This window comes from Cokeromyces recurvatus (assembly GCF_025118155.1).
Source record: "Cokeromyces recurvatus strain NRRL 2243 chromosome Unknown BX663scaffold_9, whole genome shotgun sequence".
Lineage (NCBI taxonomy): Eukaryota > Fungi > Mucoromycota > Mucoromycetes > Mucorales > Mucoraceae > Cokeromyces > Cokeromyces recurvatus.
In genome coordinates, this window is record NW_026251395.1 from 830,354 (window position 1) to 849,236 (window position 18,883).

Below are 18,883 nucleotides of genomic sequence, written 5' to 3' on the forward strand. Positions count from 1 at the left end.
TTGTCTTTAAGAAGTGTGAATCAGTTTCATTAAAGGAATTTGTAGCTTGTATTGTTCGGTCAGCTATTCCATTATGGTTTGAAGAAGGGGATCATTTGAGTTATTTTAACAAATATGGACAAAAGCATTCAACAAAACTAGTTGATTATATACTTTTTAATGCAAAAGAAAAAGAGAAAGAGAAAGAGAAAGAAAGGATGGGATGGTTATTAGATGAAGAGAATGACAATGTCAATAAAGGAAGCTCAGAGGAATCATCAAGTAACATTTCATGGGAGGACAAAGTAGAACAAGAACATCACATTACTGAAGCAGAGTTCCTTGAATGGTTTGAAAAGGCAGAGGGTGGTATTCAACAGCTTCTTCAGATAGTGATTGAGTTTATTTTATTTGGAAAAGAAAAGGGAGATCAACAGAACCATCAAAGACGTATACAGCATTTATCCTCACCTTCTATTGAGCTACCAGACAAGGAAATGCGTCTATTATTTGGATCTGACGAATTTCTTTTTTCACGTTTAATGACACCCTTTGATTATTTTATGTTAACGTTACATTTGCCTCGAGATGCTCTCTCTTGGACAGAGTATGAACTGAATCAGAGAAAGACGACAGAGGATGTAAAGCATAGACTCTTATATTCATCAAGATATGACGGAGCCAGTTGGCAAGTATTTGTAAATAAAATAGTAGGACAAGGAGCGACATATGTGATTATCAAAGCCAATGATGGATCTATCTTTGGAGGCTATGTGGATGAAGCGTTGAGATACATGAATACAGGATGGTATGGAAATGCATCCAATTATCTATTTCGACTTGAACCAAGCTACGGTGCCTGGGAGGGAAATGAGGAACATAATGATCATTTTCAATATCTTTGTTGGGGTAAAAAGAGTTTACCAAATGGATTTGGTATGGGAGGACAATTTGATTATGCTGGGTTGTGGATTGAATCCGACTTTAATCAAGGACATTCGAGAGCAGGACCTTTATGTACGACTTATCATAGTCCTCAGTTACCTTCTTTAAGCGAGAATTTCTTAATAGATGAAATTGAAGGTAAAATCATTAAATAAAAAAAACAAAAAAAAAACATAACCTTACTAATTTATCTTTATTTATACCTATCTTAGTCTGGTTAGTCAGGCCACTTGAAGAAAAAGACGATGAGGAGACAAAGGAAGGCAAAGGCGTTTTAAATTATTCTGAAGACATGGAGTTTATGGAAATGGCGGGCAAAAAATTATATTCTAAAGATTTGGGTCCTGAAAGAAAAAAAAGATAATAATAATCATGACGACGATGATTAAAATGATTTGTTGCTATTTTTACTAAAATCAAAAACTGGTGTGATTTTTTTATTTCCCTTATTTATTTATTGTTCTATTTTTTTTTTTTTCGCTTTATTTATCTCTTTTTATTATTATCGTTTATATATTCTTTACTTGCTTTCATGTCAAATACAAACAGCTTGGATTACTTAATCGTATATGGTGACTCCTATTCTGGTATATTAAATTTAATAAAATTTATGAAACATTGTCTTATTTCTTTTTCCTCTTTTTTTTTTATCAAGATATTCATCAAGGAACAAAAAGAACAAATGGCCCAGTTTGGAGCCAACGTCTCGCAACTCAATGGAATACTCAGTTAGTTTCATTTGCCAAGTCAGGGGCAACTTTCTGTGAAAATAATAAAGTGAACGGAAGTTGGTTAAAGAAGCAAGCCTTGGAGGATACGATTACTTCAAATGGAACTACATCAAAATCAACTGTACATGCCATATTTCTTGGTGTTACAGATTTAATTGAAACAAAAGGGGAAGGTAATATTGGAATATAATACTAACTATTCAGATTGGATCCTTTATTCATCTATCTTTTTAACTTTTTTTTTTTTTTTTAAAAAAAAAAAATAAAAAAAAAAATAAAAAATAGTGAAGAATATAAGTGAATGGTTACAATGTATTAAAGATCAAGTGGTAAGGAAAAATATATATATATGTATTTATACATTGGAAAGGTTTAATTAAATGAATTAACTCTTGATAATAGTTATTTATAAACTCGAATAATCCTAATTCTCGTATTATTATTATGGGCGTACCTGCTTTAGAATTTTCACCTTATGCAACAGCTCATAAAACGTCAACTGCACAATTAAAACAAAATATTATAGACTTTAATGTAGCACTTGAAGAAGAGGTACTCGAGTGGGGTAATGAGTTATCGGCAGAAATTGAATTCTTTGATACCTATCTTGTCTTTAGTGATGTTCTCGGTGATCCTTCTGTAGCTAATATCGAAAATGTAGATGATGCTTATTGGGAAACATGTCAAGGTCAATGCAAAGATAAAGTAGATGATTATCTTTGGTGGGATAACATTCATGTTACAGGCTCTGGTCAAAAGGCTATTGCAAATACAATTCTCTCAAAGGAATTCTTCAATATGAAGGGATTAGGAGTGGATCCATCATTAGAGATGGAGAGTAGTAGTAGTGATAATACGTCTTTCAGAAGTAGTTACACTAGTTTACCATCAGATTATACAAATTGTTTATCATGGCTTGCTTTATTGGCTTTATTAGGAATCATTCTCTATCTGTTTAGACATAATAGAGCTGTTGTTTCTTTAAAGAAAAAGCTTCAAACTAAAGCATCTAAAGTTAACCCATTTACATCTCGTAATCATTCTGAATATACAATTGTTTAATAAATAAATAAAATAAATAAGCATTGATAAGCAAGCATATTGTATAATGTGAATGTGTATTATAGATTTTTTTTTTTTTTTTTTTTTTTAGTTCAGGAATGAAACATGAATTCAATGAAAACGTTGCCAAGAAGAGTTTTAAACTAGTTTGCTAAAATTAAAATAAAAGTAAAGTACTTATATACAAAGGATTTTGTTAATAATAAACATTTATTAATGTCTGTAATTAAATTTAAAAATAGGCATGATCAAGTGCCTGGAAGAAGTATGAGTAGTAAAAACCCAAATCTTTATTATTTTTATTTATTTTTATTTTTATTTTTAAATTTGGCAATAGCAGCAGGATTATCTTCTAACATGTTTTTCGCTATTGATTTAGAAAATAGAAAGGATCTTTAGCATTGCACAAGTTAAAATCCATATTAAAAATAAGACTTGTGTATAAAATTAGAAAAGATAAATAGTATAGATTTAATAATATCGATAAGCCTGTTATTATTTAGAAAACAAGCGTGTTTAATTAAGTTTCAAACGATAGACTTTATTGCAATCATTGTAAATATTACAAGTATTACTTTTTATGTACGTATCTATTTTTCTTTCTTTCTACCTTTTTTTAAAAAAAAAGATAGGGCCAGCTTTGTTAAAGAAAAGTGGGAGAAGGGGGAATAATTATATAGTTTATAGTGTTCATATATCAAGATTTGTAATATTAGTATACTTTTAGAATTCAAAGTTAAACTCTAAACAGTTATGAAATGACTATAAATATTTTATTAATATAAGCATTAAAGAAGTTTTTGTATAGCTCTGGAAAGGCTTTCAAAGTAACTTGATATTTTAATCCTTCATATTACTGCTAAGAAGGAGTATCCTTTCTGTTACTTGAAATAATTAAACACACATTTTCCTACTAATATTTATCAATTAATGAAAACACTCTATATTTGTATTTATCATATGCTTTTCGAAGAAGATAGATTGAATTCTTAATATTAACATAACATCGTCTAATAATAGCTACTTGTACTGCTATTATTTCCATCAAGAAGGTATAAAAGATGATGAAGAGAAAGGAGTAAGACTAAAAAATTAGGCTTATTCTACTAGAAAAGCATAAATATATTCCGATAGAACATGTGCGAAAATAATTTATGCTTTAATGAAAGAAAGAAAGAAAGAAAAAAAAAACAGCAAAAGCATTTATGAGTAATGGCAGTCACACCGTATTTTAGACACTTAAATATTAGAAATGGAGGGGGTTTTCTGTTTCTTTTTTTTTTTTTTTTTTTTTTTTTTTTTTTTTTTTTTTTTTTTCTTTTTTCTTATTGTTATTAGTTTACAATAATGTCAGCTTTCATTCGCCCTATTGCCAAACCACTAAAGTTTGTTAGAGTAAACTAACAGTACAGAATTTCAAAAGAAAATTAGTAGCCAAATATGATTTTTAATTTTCTTTCTTGTTTAGGCTTTTTCTGCTTCTTCAGCTCGCTCTGATTGTAAATATTTATATAAAAATATTTTTTAAATAAATCTAACGTAAATATGATAGTAAATAAAATTCAATTGATTGGACGTGTTGGAAGTGATCCTACTACAACTGAATATGATCAACGTCACGTCAGTAATTATACAGTTGCTACTTCAGAAACAAGAGCTGATAAAGAGGGTAATGAATAGATACAGAAAAGAGAACAAGGCATAAAGTTAATTAAAAACATTATTAGGCAATTTAATTAAACGTACTCAATGGCATCGTGTTACTTATTGGCATAAGAATGATTGGTTTTCAAAGATTAAGAAGGGGTAAAATATGCACATAATATGCGTGTGATGTGATATAGAATACTTTGATTGACGAAATTGATTTATAGTGATTTAGTCTATGTTGAAGGTACACTGAGATATAAAGATTATGTCGATAAAGAGGGAAATCCAAGAACAAAAGCTGAAATTGATCAAAGTAAGTCTTGAAAAGGATAGTGTTGAGAATTGTAAATTAATTTTATTATTATTTAGCTGGATTTAAGTTAATAAGTCCTAAAAAATCCAATCAAGAAGAAGAAGTAGCAGAAGAAGAAGAAGATGAATAAAGTGCTTTATAAGACATGCGTAATGTAATGTATACGTATCATTGTCATTAAAAAAGAAGGAATTTTCCTTAATTGCTTTTTTTTTTTGGAAAAAAATAATAAAATAAAATAAAATAAAAATTTTTTTTATTATAACTACCCCCGTCTAATAAGCGTAATAGAATTTGATTTAACACCTTAATTTCTTACTCCCCTTTCTCAGGTCCGACTTGACTAAAATAGTCTCTTTAGGAAAGAGAGAAAATAATAATTGTAAAAGTAAAAAAAAAGAAAAAAAAAAGTACGGTGTAGCGAGTAAAGAAATACAAACAAGAAAGTATGTTCATGATCATGTATTGCTTAGGAAACTTTTGGTGTTTTATAAATTGAGGCAATAAGCATTAGAATACACCCAAGATTATCTAGTGTAGATGTTATTTCTTCCACAAATAATAAAAGGTGGCTTGAGTTAATTGCCATGGGGGAGACCTCTATCAATATCAGTTATTTTATTTTATTTTTCGACCGTTTGATTTCAGAACCTGTTGCAATCTATAATACTTGAATTGATTCCTTCTGGCTAAATTTCCTTTTCTGTGTATGTTCCTTTTTCGAATCATTCTACAGGACGCTCTCCTCCTTTTTTCTTTCTTTCTTTCTTTTTTTTTTTTTTTTCTTTTTTTGAAATTAATCCCATTTCCCATCATATACTCAACAAGCTACTTACATTATTCCCTTGTATCCTCAGAGTTTCTGACTACTACCCTGTGTTGGATACAAGTAAATTTATAAAACTTTAGCTTTTTTCAATAAAGTGTTTTCGTACATAGTGGATTCATTAACTGATATGCTGTTAAGAACAGTAAAAAAATACGTGTTGTAACATCTTTTAGAATGCACAAACAATATGTCTTTTGATGTACTCTTTTAATGAACTGCGGGTATTTGTTTTGTAATCTTAATGTCGTTTCTTTTTTTTTCTACTTTAACCTCAAGATGCCAGTTTATAATCTCATAGCACTCTTCTCCTTCATTTGTTTTCCATTGTTTATTGAACCTCTAAGCCAAATCATATTCAATAACCGGTTTCTTTTAGTATCAACAAAATAAATTGAGACGACTTCTTAGGATGGTTTGTACTTGGTGTCCATGATCATTTTAGATAACGGGTTTGCGTTAAAATCAAGTTCTTTCTATAACTCTTGTTGTGTAGCCAGAAAGTTCATCCTTGTCTTTTTTTTTTAACTGCATTGAAACATCAAGAAGATTATCCAAAAAAAACACTATTTTGATAGCCTGCATCGTGCTATTGGCTGGTATTTAGGCTCTTCACCATCCATTCTATCACCAGAAGGAAGATATTGATAAAAAGTAGTTGTGCTCATGATAATTAAAAAATAAAGTATTAAACTACAGGTGGTTTATTGTTCAAAGCCTTTAGACTATTTTTAAAAAAAAAAAAAGAAAAGAAAAAAAAAAACTTGTACCACTCAACAACAAAAAAAATGGAACGATTAAGGTCCTTAATTTAGTTGGATAAAAATCTTATATTTTATTTTTCCAAATTCTCGCAAATCATTGTAATAAAAGAAAAAAAAAATAAAATTAACCAAGAAGAGGGGCATTTTCCTCAGAAGAACGTCCTACAAGTCTGAAGACGTATGGACGAGCAGGATATATGAGAGTGATAATAGCCAAAGTTAAGGCAGTCCAATGAATCCATTTATCATGTTGGTTAGTGAAGATGGCTAAAAGACCCAAGCCAATTACCATGGCACCTGTAACGTCACCCTTGTGCTTCTTGTATTCAACGTAACCAATTGCAGTTGAAGTCAAGAAAAGAAGAGCCATAATAACTAAGATACGAAGCCAAATTGAGGGTCCATTCGCCTTAAGACCAGTAAATGCCTGGAAGAGTGTAACAACTGCAGTGAAAACAATCCAGCCATGCCACAAAGAGAAAGGGGCATGAATGAAGAGCTTATCCCAAATACTTGTAGTAGGATAATCCTTTGTAAGTTTATCTAATTATAAAAAAAAAAAAGAGAGAGAGAGAGAGAGATGTACAGTTAAAAACTAAAATAAAAACGTTACAATGCTTTTTTTTTCCTCTAAGCTTACAGAAGACACATGAAACAGAAGAAGCTGTGAGAAGAATAAAAATAAAGCCAATGATATAATGTCCAGATTTCTAATAAATATACATTTATATATATATCTTAGTATACACAATTTATCATTTTAGACTAGACTTACAATCAGTGCTAATGAAGCAGAGTTAAGCAAAACAGAAATAACAAAATGCCAACCAACACCGTGAATAGCAGCTTCATGAGCAGGCTCAAACCATTGATAAATTACAAAACCACCAAGGAGGATATGAATAAGAGACCAGACATATTCAATCCAATATGCTAATATAGATATTAATATATTTCTACCATTATTACTATTGCTAGTTTCTTCCTAGTTTAATAACTTACATGGAGTAATATAGGTTTGGCCTCCATGTGTGATACCGTCATCAGGATGAGGACCAACAATACTATAAACAGTAGCAGAAAGAAAGAGAAGATAGACAACAACGTTAGCTACCTTCTGAAATATATGAAGATTTGACATTATAAACTATTGTAAAAAAAAAAAAAAAAAGAAAAAACAAAAAAGAAAAAGAAAACAAAAGAGAAAAAAAAACGAATTTTTTATATATGCGAGAATATGTTTATACTTTTAATAATAAAATTAGTGTAAGTGTGACGAAGTTAACTTTGTGTTTTCTGTTTCATTTTATTGTTTATTTATATGCGCATTAACTGCATAATTATACACACATAAAAGTGAATACTACTGCATTATTTAATATTCTACTTATGCAATCCGTTCTTTTTTTTTTCGTTACTTTAATGTAATATGATAGAAGAAGAATATTTTATAGTGGTACAGATAAAACTGTGTAAATCCCTAATAATTTCTCATTCTTGTACTAGTCTATTAGTATGACGTGAACCTCTGTAAGTTTATTATGCAAATTTTCGATCAATTCTTTTATAGATTTTCTTTAATAGTAAAAGTATAACTGATAAATTCTAAACATTATTCTTATGTTTATAATAATCGTAACTAGTGTCAAATTAATATTTTATTTCCTTCTTTCTTTCTCTTTCCCTTTTTTTTTTTTTATTAGTAACAGCCATGGTTTATTAGAGAGCATTTCAATCATGATTCAAAGTAATGAAATCTACAATTTATAATATAATCCATAAAGAGTTATTCACTATTTATAAACAGAACAATAAAATGACTAACAGTAATCATGTCATGTGTATTTCCTGCTATATACTAGATTTGAAAGGCCTATTATTATTATTGGCTTGTACACGACGTGATCACTAGCTGAATAATAAAAATGCTAGTATTTACACGCTTACATTTGTAGTCTGCTCAATATCATTTTCAATCGAATCTGTTAAAAGCCGTTATTTCTAATATTAATAAGTAAGCTTATTTTTATTCTAATGTTGAATAAATGAAGTTTTTGATCTGAATTTATCCCCCTCTTCTCCCCATTGCTTTAGTAGCATGCCAAAAATTAAACTTGAGAAAACAACAGATGACTGTCATTATTCTACATATTAAAGTTAATGACTAACATTATTTATAAGGTATGCAGAATTAAAAGTTAACATTTACATTAAATAATGTGGATAAGAAATTATTGTATACCCACACAAAACAAAATTAATAGTAATCCTTCTACTATTTTAAAACAATATACATGTATAGATTATTATCGAAGGGAGGTTTTTTTTTTCTGTATTATATACTTGTATTTCAATCTTTATAATTTTTTAGTTACTAATCCGTAATATTCTTAAGGAAATCGACTATATGAAGATTTCATGAACAATGTTCTATTCTCTGTTGTTGTAACTGCTGGATTTTAATACATTTTATATCATGATTTACATTTTTTTTTTTTTTTTTTTTTTTTTTGTAGTAGCAATAGTAGTGGTAGTAGTGTGTGTAAAAGCGTAATACATGATTGTGTACGCCCCCTTTTTTTATTCTTTATTTCTTTCTTTCTCTTATATTTTTAAATAAGAAATACACTTTTTTCCTAACATCAATGTCAATTTTATTATTAGAAACATTAAAAAAAGCTGAATTAGAACAGGTATACCTTTTATTGTATTGCTTTTTCTGTACCTGAAAAGAAAAGAAATAAAAAAAAAAAAAGTCATAAATGTCTAAATAGCTCAATATTTCAATAGTATTTTCCAAGGTATATAACTGTTTCAATTATTACTATGAATTGAAATTATTCTCTAATTTTATTAAAAATTAGTTTTTCATTAAACGGAATTACCCAATTAGAAGCCCTTGCACAGGTAAATATAAAAAAGACTGTGGAATTATAATGATCATGTACTTCTTTTCTAAACAATTTATATAAAGTTATCTATGCAAGACTATGGTAGTTTTGGAATAACTTCTATCACAGATAGAAAAAAATTATTTCAGGTAAACTTAGCTTAATTTAGAGTGTTACATTTATTTATCATAATTAATCTAATATATACAGCTCGTACAAAGTTTAAGACATGAAATTCCAACTGTTGAAAGTGGTTTAATATATTCTTTTAAGGCTAGTTCTTCAGTCTATAGTAGAAGTAATAGTAAACCACCCTCTACTTCTAATAGTAATATATCTTCTTTACCTATTGCTGACTTTTCAAATTTAAGCATCACTTCTAATGTGAGACGGGGTAGTGGTCAACCTTCTTTACAACAAACAGCAACAGTCCAAATACCAAGTCGGACACGTTCGCGCACATTACCTTCTTCAGATTATAGTAATCATTATTTATATCAGCAGCAGCAGCAGCAACAACAACATTCTGATTTCTTAAAAACCTCAACATCTAATTTTATGATTCATGAAGGAAATAATAGTGATAATCCTAAAGATTCTGATAAATGCGAAATTAGACGGGGTTCTGGCCCTTTATTAGATTCATATGGTATTCCTATTCAAAATAAGATACGTTATAATTCAATGCGCCATCAATATCAACATAATATATCATCTTCCTTCAATAATAATCTTTATTCTGCTTCTCCCTCTTCTTACCTTAATAATAATACTACTACGACTACTACTACTACTACTATAGATACAGCATCATCTTCTTTACAACAACAACAACATCATCATCATCAATTAAGTGACTTGAATCAAAAGATCCGAGTTTGTGTTAGAAAGAGACCTTTGAACAGAAAGGAATTGGAAAGGAACGAAAAAGATATCGCGCCTACAGTAGGCATAAGAAGTATTAATGTGAATGAGCCAAAGTAAATATGGATACTTACAAATACATGTATGAATAATACTAACTTTTACATGTAGAATGAAGGTTGATTTAACAAAATATATTGAGCAACATAACTTTACTTTTGATGATGTATTTGATAGTAATGAGACAAATGAAAGGGTAAATGTATAACATATTTTAGACAACTATTCACACATACATATACATATATGTATATACGTGTATTTGCATTTGTCTATTTTTGTATATAGATTTATCAAAGAACTGCACAACCTCTTGTTAAATATATTTTTGAAGGTGGAAAGGCTACATGCTTCGCTTAGTAAGTTGTTCATTTGATATTCTATTTGTATAGAAATGGGATTTATATATGTATGTATATAGTGGGCAAACAGGTTCAGGCAAGACATACACAATGCTAGATTCCAAGTTAGGGCTTTATGTTTTAGCTGCACGTGATGTGTTCTCCTTAATTCGACAACCAAAATACAAGCATTTGATTGCTTGTATCGGCTTTTATGAAATCTACCAAGGTCACCTCTACGATTTACTCAATGACCGCAAAAAACTATTTGCCCGAGAAGATGGAAAACAGAATGTAGTTATTGTTGGACTTAAAGAATTTGTCATTGAGAATGTAGAAGATTTGATGCAGGTATTTGAATACGGCAGTCAAGCACGTAGTACAGGTAGCACAGGCGCTAATTCGGACTCTTCCCGATCTCATGCTGTCCTTCAAATCTTATTACGACCCACAAATAAAAAGAAAACGATTATTGGTAAGCTTAGTTTTATTGATCTTGCGGGTAGCGAGCGTGGTGCTGATCGTGGTGATAATACGGATATGAAGACAAGAATGGAAGGCGCAGAAATTAATAAAAGTTTATTGGCTCTAAAGGAATGTATCCGCGCTTTAGACCAAGATAAACGACATACGCCATTTCGACAAAGTAAGCTCACACAGGTTTTGAAAGATTCGTTTGTAGGTAATTCGCGTACATGTATGATTGCAACTATTTCTCCTAATCAAAGTAACAGTGAGCATACATTGAATACATTACGATATGCAGATAGGTATATATATGTTAAAAGACGTATAAAAATGTTAAAATCTAAATTACATATTTATAGAGTAAAAGAGCTTAAAGGAGAAAAAGATAGAAGACTCACCAATAGTAATGATTTTGATAGTAATGCTAGTGAAAATAATACCTATTCGCATCAACATCGCCAATTATCTGGAGATTTTTTCAATAATAGTAGTAGTAGTACTACTACTACTACTAATGAAAGAGATTATATAGATTGTTATGCAGATGATTCAGATGATTCCGACTTGTATAATAATATAGATGATGAGGAGGAGGATGAAGATTTATTATTACATGAGGAAAATTTTCCAAATAATGGTGATGACAATATCTTAGATAAAGACTTTCCTCATGAAAAGCATAACTCAACAGCTGAAATTAACCATCAACAGTATTACCAGCATACATCACCTGTGAATATTATCCGGCATCCACTTGATAATAATATTATATCTTCTTCACCTGAATGCAAGTTATTCTATAACAATCAACCTACCAAGCTTCCTCAGTTAGAGAATTGTTTATTTTTTGATCCTAATACAATTGATTCATTTGTCAAGTTTCATAGAACACAGATTAGAGAAGTTTCCGAGTATTCAAAAAGGGAAACCAGACTATTAGCTAATTTAACTCTAAGCTTATCAAGTAGAAGGCAAGAAGACAATAATCAGAATTCTTCCTTACGAGAAGAGTTAAAAATGTCAAGTGAATTTATTGGATATTTGGATAATTTAGATGAAGTGTTAGAAAAGAAAACTGCCGTTATTGAGGCATTAAGAGATAAAATTAGATATGTATTAGGAGAAGAAGAGATTTAAGTAATATATTATTATAATAAATAAAGAAAACTTATTATATATATTTATATATATATGGATAATGTTTATTATATTTACACTAAGAACTTTGTATCAATATCATGAGCGAAGTCATATATTACTACTTTAACGACATTAGAACTACAAGCGATCATGGTACAGTCAAATCTTAAGTTAAAAATTCTTATGTAATAAAACAAGTTAATACATAAACATAAACTAATATGTATACACATATATATATATATATATATATTTCATCTTTACCTTCCTTCTGTAGCTTGGCCTAAATCTCTTAATAATCTGCCTTCATCCAAACTCCAGATCTTTAAACGACCATCATAGCAACCACTGATAATTCTATTAGCAATAGGATCTAATTGTATAGTACGAACAAGCTCTGTATGTCCCACTAAAGTATAAATGCATTCGCCTGTTGCTGCATTCCATACTTTAATCGTTTGATCGCTTGAGCCACTTACGATACGATTTCCATCAAATTCTACACATGCCACTCCTCTTGTATGAGCTGTTAATGTTTGTAGACATGTTCCGGTCTCTAAATCCCATATCTTAATCGTTCGATCTCCTGATCCTGACACAATACGATTCCCTTTCCATTGCAGTGCATTTACAGCAGCATTATGTCCAGTATAAACACGAATACATTCTCCAGTAAGCCTATTCCATAATCGCAATGACCCATCCTTCGAGCAACTAAGAATTCTATTATTCGTTACCATCTTCACGCAAAGTACACTTTCCCGATGGCCTATTAATCTTTTCTTTATTTCACCCGTCTTCATATCCGTTACAAAGATATTAGAATCTGAACTTCCAGTCACAAGTATATTTTTATCATACTGCAAACATAACACACTGCCATCATGTCCCCTCATCGTCATCTTGCATTGACCTGTTCTCATGTCCCATACTTTAACTGTCATATCTCGACTGCCTGTAACCATGATATTTTTATCAAATTGGATACAATAAATTCCATCCGTGTGTATATCTGAAACAGGACAATTCAAAGGTGGGAACATGCGCGTCACACAGCTACCTTCTTTCCAACGTCTTTCAATTGTAAATCGATTTTGGTATAATTTTTGCCAGTTGATAAAACGGGTATCAGTAACAGGGTTATAATGGTAATTGGTATTAGATGCTCGATGACTATTCATTTTCTCTAATGCTGTATTTCGTTTTTTATCCCGAGTAACATGGCTATGGCTATTACCTCCTCTATCATTTTCTATTGTTTTTTTGTTGTTATTCATATAAAGCCGTGACCATGTGTTCATTTCTAATAACGGTGATGAAGTTCTCGAAATGGGTACTGGCGAAATATTTGATTGGGCGGCAGTTGATTTTTCACTAACATTATTATTCGTATTAGTATCAACAGTGATATTTTGATAGTTATCATATTCCTCATCTGCATAATTAAGATATGCATTCATTTCTGCTTGATTGTATGTCCAGTTTTCCAATTCAAACAAATTCCTCCATAAACTTTGTTCCATGCAAATTGAATGCCAGCCTTTAGAAACTTGAGATGCTTGTATTAATGAGTATACATCCAAAAAACTCAATATATATATAGCAATCTCGTGAGGTAATTGCTATTTAAATGTCGTTTTTTTTTTAGCTTTCAACTATTCTATACAAACTAAATAAATGACATTTCTTACTAAAAGAATATTATATCGTAAATGCGGTGAAATTTGATCTACAACCCGGACTACTTCATTCGACGGTAAAGTTTTTAGCAACTGAAAGGCAAATTCTTTTTACGATTATATGAAATTAGCACATTTACTTATTGACAGAATAGCACAAAAAGAAAAACTTATAGAATCTTTTACCTGCTTTTTGTTTATCTGTCCATCCTGACATATATTCTGGAATTTGGAATTCTGATTCCAATTCTTCTGAATGTTCCATTTTTCTCTCTCTCTTTCTCTCTCTCTTTTTTCTTTTTTTTTGGACTTTATTGGATAACGTTATATTGATGTTAAAAAAAAGAAGAATAGTTAGAATAAAATAATATAAAAAAAGGTTAAAATAATGGCACAATAGAATAACTCAAATATAATTGGATAAAAAAAATTTAAAAAATATAGATCATTTTAATTATATAAACAGAAAAGGAAAGCTTTCACCAGCCAGAGATGAGTTCCTTAAAATATGAAAGTATACCACCGTTAATTGAGTAACTATCTGATGACTCACTAGGATCCCTTGCGCTTATACCAGCTCTTCCACTTCCAAGTTCAATTGGTTTACTTGGTTGAATATTAAATGCTGCTTTAAAGACGCCTTTACTACCCTCTACAGGTATAACTTTATGAGTCTCGGGTGTAGCTGTAGTATCCTCTAATATAACTCCAATCAGATGATTTTTAGATATAATTGTTCCATTGCTTTTGAGTGCAGCTAATGCAGATGAATCTTTTTCATACGTAATACTGATCCAGTTACCAGGTGATTCAACATAGTGTTCAATTTTACCGTACTGTAGAAAATGATGGATAACGTTATTTGCTAAATTTACAGGATATCCAAAAATTCTTATTGTTCTTGAATTTGGAAGTTCATCTATCTTTGTCTTTCTAAATACATGTATACTAGATTAATGATTGATTCATAATAATCTCTGTCTGTAACAATACTTACAATTTAAGTCGAACTGCATCATCTGTTAATGAAACTTCATATTATGCATTAATTTTATGTTTTCAATAGATATGTTAAAATTTAAATACCTTTACGTTTCTTTTGAACATTGCCATCACCAAATATTCCACGTTTAGCATCTGAAGAGCCTAATACAATTCGTCTATTTAAGAAAAGAAAAAGAAAGAAAAAAAAACAATGTTTGGTAATCCTCGTTTTTTTTTTGTTATAAACAATAATGCATACTTTGCAGGTGATTCTGTGTCTGGCTTCTTTTCTTTATCTACTGGCTAATATAAATAAAAAATAAATACCAAAGATTATAACAACATTAACATACAAGCCTTACCTTTGTTAAAATCCCTGAGAGTCTTCTATTACCATAACCAATTGAAAGTGAGCGAGTATTTCTAGTTTCTGGTACAAGAGGGATTTTATCTTCATTTTCTTGTGCGCCAACAAAAAATGTAGGAGGAATGCATGATATATCTTTTGTTTCTTGTGTATCTTTTGAATTTGTAATTGGTATGTTTAAAAAGTGATCTAATGTAGTTTCTGTGGTATTAATGGATGATGGTGCTATTAAAGGATGAGGATTAGTCTGTGAAGTAGATCCTTCTGTAAGGGTAGACCTAAAATATGCATTATTCGACATTATCTCCCTTTTTTTTTATTACTGTTATTTATTGTTTAATAAAAAAAATTTATGTAATTGTTGAAAAAGAGAAAAAAAAAAGAATGAAAAAAAAAAAAAAAAAAAAAAAAAACGCGTCATAAACACCGCCTTATGTCATACATTATAGCAAAAAAAAAAAAAAAAAAAAAAAAAAAAAAAAAAAAAAAAAAAAAAAAAAAAAAAAAGATAAGAGAGAAAACTAACTCTTTCGCGGCTTGGAGTCTTATTTGGTCAACTGAGGTCTAAATCCCATGTCACAACAACGGCAACAACGGCAACAGCGTATTTAATGAATCAGCAACAGGTAAATAATGTGATGCGAATGATTAGTTTTTTAGTGAGATGATTTTGAATTAAGTAGAGATGAACCGCTACCTCAGTTGAGACAATTTGAGAAAACTATGATATGTTTTAAGAACAAGCACAGTATTTTCGGTTACACTTGAGAAGGTTATAATTTTATTTTTTTTAAAAGTGCTTGAAGAAATTGAGGCAAAGTGTGATTTTTATTTAGAAAATAAGAGTGATTTTTAAAAGATAACTTGTAGACATTTTACATATAAAAAGGATAAGGACAATAGCATGGCATTAGTTATTTTAAACCCTTTTCTTTCTGAATATCTCTCTCCCAATAAGATTTAGCGTGTCATATCCTACTGCAAACTGTCTTTTGTAACTACCATGTTGCATGCTTCAGCGATATGAGGTGTCAGTTCACCACCCTTCTTCAAAGGATTTCTTCTAATCCCACTTTTAATCCTCAACCAGCACTCTTCGATGGTATTTAAAAACAGAGAGTAAGGTGGCATGAATAATGGTTTGTATCCCCGTCGTTTTTCAATGGCATCAACAACAAATTTGGAATGATGTACCCTACAATTATCCATGACAATGAAAACCCCTTTCATCAAGTACATCCATAACAGGTTCTATATATTTGACCATATGATAAGCCGTAGTGCCTTTCTTTAAAGGCTTTTTTTTTAGGCTCCTCAGTATTTCGCTTTCTTTTTTTTAGCTGATAACCCGGAATGAAACTCTTTCTCTATCAACTCAGCATCCTCTATTTTCAAAGGTATAAATTTATTAAAGCTTATAATTCCTCTATCACATATACACCCAATCATGCTCAAATTAACACCTTTTTGTGTGTATGCACTTTTACAGTTTCTGGAGTACCAACTTTCGACCATGCACGTCCTCTCATCAGTCGGGAGTGAAAGCCAGCTTCATCAATAAACACACAGTTTTTCTAGAAATCAGCACCGGCCTCTATCCACTTGCTGATGATTTCATAGCGGAAATTAAGCGTTCTATGTGCATCCTTTTCAATTGTGTATTTACTAGCTCTCTTTAATGACAAGCAGCACTTTTTCACTAATATGCACACACAAAGAGGAAATAACAACAGATAGTCCAAATTGCTTCATCAACTCTTCTCTTGTCTGTTCCAAAAACGGTCGAAGGGTTTGCGTCAAGTAACTGGATCAAAAAAGGCGGTATGGACAGGAGGTAGCTTTTTTTGGTTTTACTTTTCCTTTTTGTGTAGATGTACTACCTGGAAGAATGGTTCCATCATTACTGTCATTAAACTGGTTTAGAAGTCTATAAGCACTGTTGGTAGGTATGCCGCAAGCTTCAACTGCTTTTGGTACGGTTTCCCCTCCGTTTCCTGTAGTATGTTTATAAAGCGTGCGATTTGCTCGGGCCCATACTTTTTATATCTTTTAATTTTAGTGATTGTCATCTCTTCCAGCTCTAAAACCAATTTCCTCCATTTTCTCTCATCAGCTGTGCTTTGAGGAGTATTTTCTACGAGGTACTCATTTCCTCCCTGAGCGTCTCAATGTCGCCGAACTCAACAGCAACCTCATCAACTTTCATTTCCCTCAGTCATAAAGTTATTGTAGTTTTCGTCTGGAATATAATTAATGAAGTCCAAAGTTCATTTTTGTTAAAAGTTATTGTCTTATCTAAAAGAAAGAAAATTTTCTAAAAACTTATTTTTTAAAAGAAAAAAAAACTCTCGATATTTTCTAAACTAAAAAGAGGTATAATTTTTGAAGGCTTCCCAAAGATAAATATAATTCTAAGGGAAAACTCTATTGGTCTATAATCTTCTCAAGTCTAACCGAAAATACTGTAAGACAAATCAAATTAGTAAGCAGTCACATTGAATCCCTTTTTATGTGAATCTGAAACAACACTAAATAAATGGAGATTTCAATTACTTATATAATTTCCTTCAAAAAAAAAAATATCAACCTATCTTTTTTTACTTGTATAATATTTAGGATGACTACCGCTAAGAAGTTACGTATTCTTTGTCTTCATGGCATGGTTCAAAATGCTGCTGTTTTCCGTAAAAAGACATCTGTTATTAGAAAGAAGCTTGATAAAATAGCAGATTTAGGTATATTATACATAAATATAAATTAACTATATAAAGATAGAAGAGACAGGCACATAACAATTAATTACTTTATATAGTTTATGTAACTGCTCCTCAGATGACAACCGATCCTAAATATACTTCTGAAGCTCACCGTGCTGCTGCTGCTGATGAAAATGCACCTGAGGGTAAGTTTAATTTGATTAATAAAAAATGTGGCGCAGTTTTTCGCCTTTTTTTTTCCAATGCTTTAACTTCTTGTTATTAGAGGAAAAGCCTTTTGCTTGGTGGCATCCTTATGATGATAAGCAAACTGAAGATGGTTATTATATGGGATTCAAAGAGTCTGTTCAACATTTGAAAGATATTATGATCAAAGAGGTAATATATTGGCTCAAGAAAAAAAAAACCAGGAATTATATGAAAATAACATTTCATAAAAAAAAAATATAGGGACCATTTGATGGTATTTTTGGTTTCTCTCAGGGTGCATGTCTTGCTGGTGTTATGCTTGCTTGTCTTGAGGATCGTTCTTTAGCACCTACTCTTTTTGGTCCTGATTTCGATCATCCTAACTTCAAGTTTGCTATACTTGCTGCTGGTTTTAAGCCTTTCCCTCAGAAAGCTACACAAAACATCTGGACTCATAAAATTTCTACACCTACTTTGTTTATGATTGGTGAAGAAGATAAGTTGATTACTCCTGCTCTTCAAGAAACTCTTGTGGAACAATGCATTGACCCTGTTATCATTCGCCATTCTGGAGGGTAATTTATAATTTAAAAGAGTTAATCTAAACTGGTATATCTAATATTCTTGGTTTTTATAGTCACGTTGTACCTTCCAACGCTGCATCCCGTAATGAAACTCTTGCATTTGTTTCCAAGTTTGCAAACAATTAGATAATAATAATAATATCCTTAATATATCATTTTCATAGATTTGTCATAGACTATTAACAAACAATAAGCATTTGCATAATATAGATACAGTACATACAGAATAATAATGATATGTCAATAGAGAAAAGGAAAAGAATAGCATACATTGATTTAATTTTTTTTTTATAATAAAATGAAGAAATAATAGATTATATAAATGTGTG

The 18,883-nt window shown here is 30.5% G+C and overlaps 8 protein-coding genes across 8 annotated transcripts; 5 read left to right on the forward strand and 3 right to left on the reverse strand.

Moving 5' to 3' along the window:
- Positions 1-710: 710 nt before the first annotated feature.
- On the forward strand, positions 711-1,288 carry BX663DRAFT_412531 (TLD-domain-containing protein; the record flags this gene model as incomplete). The annotated part of the gene is made up of 2 exons (XM_051522308.1): positions 711-1,062; positions 1,137-1,288. Coding segments are annotated over 2 exons (504 nt in total), but the record flags the coding sequence as incomplete, so codon positions are not given.
- Positions 1,289-1,456: 168 nt separating this feature from the next.
- On the forward strand, positions 1,457-2,717 carry BX663DRAFT_530673 (uncharacterized protein; the record flags this gene model as incomplete). The annotated part of the gene is made up of 4 exons (XM_051530334.1): positions 1,457-1,511; positions 1,580-1,828; positions 1,941-1,984; positions 2,058-2,717. 4 exons carry the CDS (start codon positions 1,457-1,459, stop codon positions 2,715-2,717), a joined length of 1,008 nt encoding a protein of 335 aa, XP_051384082.1.
- A 1,306-nt stretch (positions 2,718-4,023) lies between these two features.
- BX663DRAFT_506392 (uncharacterized protein) lies at positions 4,024-4,903 on the forward strand. Its single transcript, XM_051527183.1, has 6 exons — positions 4,024-4,112; positions 4,186-4,216; positions 4,270-4,386; positions 4,445-4,523; positions 4,592-4,680; positions 4,737-4,903. The coding sequence occupies exons 1-6, from the start codon at positions 4,065-4,067 to the stop codon at positions 4,808-4,810; spliced, it is 438 nt and encodes a 145-aa protein (XP_051384083.1). The 5' UTR covers positions 4,024-4,064; the 3' UTR covers positions 4,811-4,903.
- A 1,413-nt stretch (positions 4,904-6,316) lies between these two features.
- Positions 6,317-7,436, reverse strand: BX663DRAFT_506397 (uncharacterized protein). The gene is made up of 4 exons (XM_051527184.1): positions 7,273-7,436; positions 7,046-7,203; positions 6,911-6,980; positions 6,317-6,813 (listed from the first exon to the last, which is right to left on the reverse strand). The coding sequence occupies exons 1-4, from the start codon at positions 7,409-7,411 to the stop codon at positions 6,395-6,397; spliced, it is 786 nt and encodes a 261-aa protein (XP_051384084.1). The 5' UTR covers positions 7,412-7,436; the 3' UTR covers positions 6,317-6,394.
- A 1,367-nt stretch (positions 7,437-8,803) lies between these two features.
- On the forward strand, positions 8,804-12,122 carry BX663DRAFT_452892 (P-loop containing nucleoside triphosphate hydrolase protein). Its single transcript, XM_051523790.1, has 9 exons — positions 8,804-8,963; positions 9,061-9,071; positions 9,135-9,177; positions 9,245-9,310; positions 9,372-10,141; positions 10,197-10,281; positions 10,374-10,444; positions 10,507-11,196; positions 11,254-12,122. Exons 1-9 carry the CDS (start codon positions 8,916-8,918, stop codon positions 12,029-12,031), a joined length of 2,562 nt encoding a protein of 853 aa, XP_051384085.1. The 5' UTR covers positions 8,804-8,915; the 3' UTR covers positions 12,032-12,122.
- BX663DRAFT_551150 (WD40-repeat-containing domain protein) lies at positions 12,106-13,978 on the reverse strand (the record flags this gene model as incomplete). Its single annotated transcript, XM_051531259.1, has 4 exons — positions 12,106-12,199; positions 12,299-13,656; positions 13,726-13,820; positions 13,900-13,978. The coding sequence occupies 4 exons, from the start codon at positions 13,976-13,978 to the stop codon at positions 12,106-12,108; spliced, it is 1,626 nt and encodes a 541-aa protein (XP_051384086.1).
- Positions 13,979-14,021: 43 nt separating this feature from the next.
- BX663DRAFT_506409 (uncharacterized protein) lies at positions 14,022-15,446 on the reverse strand. Its single transcript, XM_051527185.1, has 5 exons — positions 15,060-15,446; positions 14,957-15,000; positions 14,800-14,873; positions 14,711-14,744; positions 14,022-14,646 (listed from the first exon to the last, which is right to left on the reverse strand). Exons 1-5 carry the CDS (start codon positions 15,363-15,365, stop codon positions 14,193-14,195), a joined length of 912 nt encoding a protein of 303 aa, XP_051384087.1. The 5' UTR covers positions 15,366-15,446; the 3' UTR covers positions 14,022-14,192.
- Positions 15,447-17,568: 2,122 nt separating this feature from the next.
- BX663DRAFT_506416 (serine hydrolase FSH) lies at positions 17,569-18,818 on the forward strand. The gene is made up of 5 exons (XM_051527186.1): positions 17,569-17,799; positions 17,877-17,966; positions 18,047-18,159; positions 18,232-18,545; positions 18,608-18,818. The coding sequence occupies exons 1-5, from the start codon at positions 17,601-17,603 to the stop codon at positions 18,678-18,680; spliced, it is 789 nt and encodes a 262-aa protein (XP_051384088.1). The 5' UTR covers positions 17,569-17,600; the 3' UTR covers positions 18,681-18,818.
- Positions 18,819-18,883: the final 65 nt, after the last annotated feature.

Excerpts from the sequence above, each read along its gene's own strand:
- BX663DRAFT_506392 (XM_051527183.1), top strand. The coding sequence starts at position 4,065 with ATGTCAGCTTTCATTCGCCCTATTGCCAAACCACTAAAGTTTGTTAGA. Across the intron at positions 4,524-4,591 it reads TTTTCAAAGATTAAGAAGGG|TGATTTAGTCTATGTTGAAG; the intron begins GTAAAATATGCA and ends ATTGATTTATAG. Across the intron at positions 4,681-4,736 it reads AAAAGCTGAAATTGATCAAA|CTGGATTTAAGTTAATAAGT; the intron begins GTAAGTCTTGAA and ends ATTATTATTTAG.
- BX663DRAFT_506397 (XM_051527184.1), bottom strand. The coding sequence starts at position 7,411 with ATGTCAAATCTTCATATATTTCAGAAGGTAGCTAACGTTGTTGTCTAT. Across the intron at positions 7,204-7,272 it reads CCAAACCTATATTACTCCAT|CATATTGGATTGAATATGTC; the intron begins GTAAGTTATTAA and ends TATCTATATTAG. Across the intron at positions 6,814-6,910 it reads TTCTGTTTCATGTGTCTTCT|ATAAACTTACAAAGGATTAT; the intron begins GTAAGCTTAGAG and ends TTTTATAATTAG.
- BX663DRAFT_452892 (XM_051523790.1), top strand. The coding sequence starts at position 8,916 with ATGTCAATTTTATTATTAGAAACATTAAAAAAAGCTGAATTAGAACAG. Across the intron at positions 9,311-9,371 it reads ATAGAAAAAAATTATTTCAG|CTCGTACAAAGTTTAAGACA; the intron begins GTAAACTTAGCT and ends TAATATATACAG. Across the intron at positions 10,282-10,373 it reads GTAATGAGACAAATGAAAGG|ATTTATCAAAGAACTGCACA; the intron begins GTAAATGTATAA and ends TTTTGTATATAG.
- BX663DRAFT_506409 (XM_051527185.1), bottom strand. The coding sequence starts at position 15,365 with ATGTCGAATAATGCATATTTTAGGTCTACCCTTACAGAAGGATCTACT. Across the intron at positions 15,001-15,059 it reads TCTCAGGGATTTTAACAAAG|CCAGTAGATAAAGAAAAGAA; the intron begins GTAAGGCTTGTA and ends TATTTATATTAG. Across the intron at positions 14,647-14,710 it reads GATGCAGTTCGACTTAAATT|AAAGACAAAGATAGATGAAC; the intron begins GTAAGTATTGTT and ends ACATGTATTTAG.
- BX663DRAFT_506416 (XM_051527186.1), top strand. The coding sequence starts at position 17,601 with ATGGAGATTTCAATTACTTATATAATTTCCTTCAAAAAAAAAAATATC. Across the intron at positions 18,160-18,231 it reads AAGATATTATGATCAAAGAG|GGACCATTTGATGGTATTTT; the intron begins GTAATATATTGG and ends AAAAAAATATAG. Across the intron at positions 18,546-18,607 it reads ATCATTCGCCATTCTGGAGG|TCACGTTGTACCTTCCAACG; the intron begins GTAATTTATAAT and ends TGGTTTTTATAG.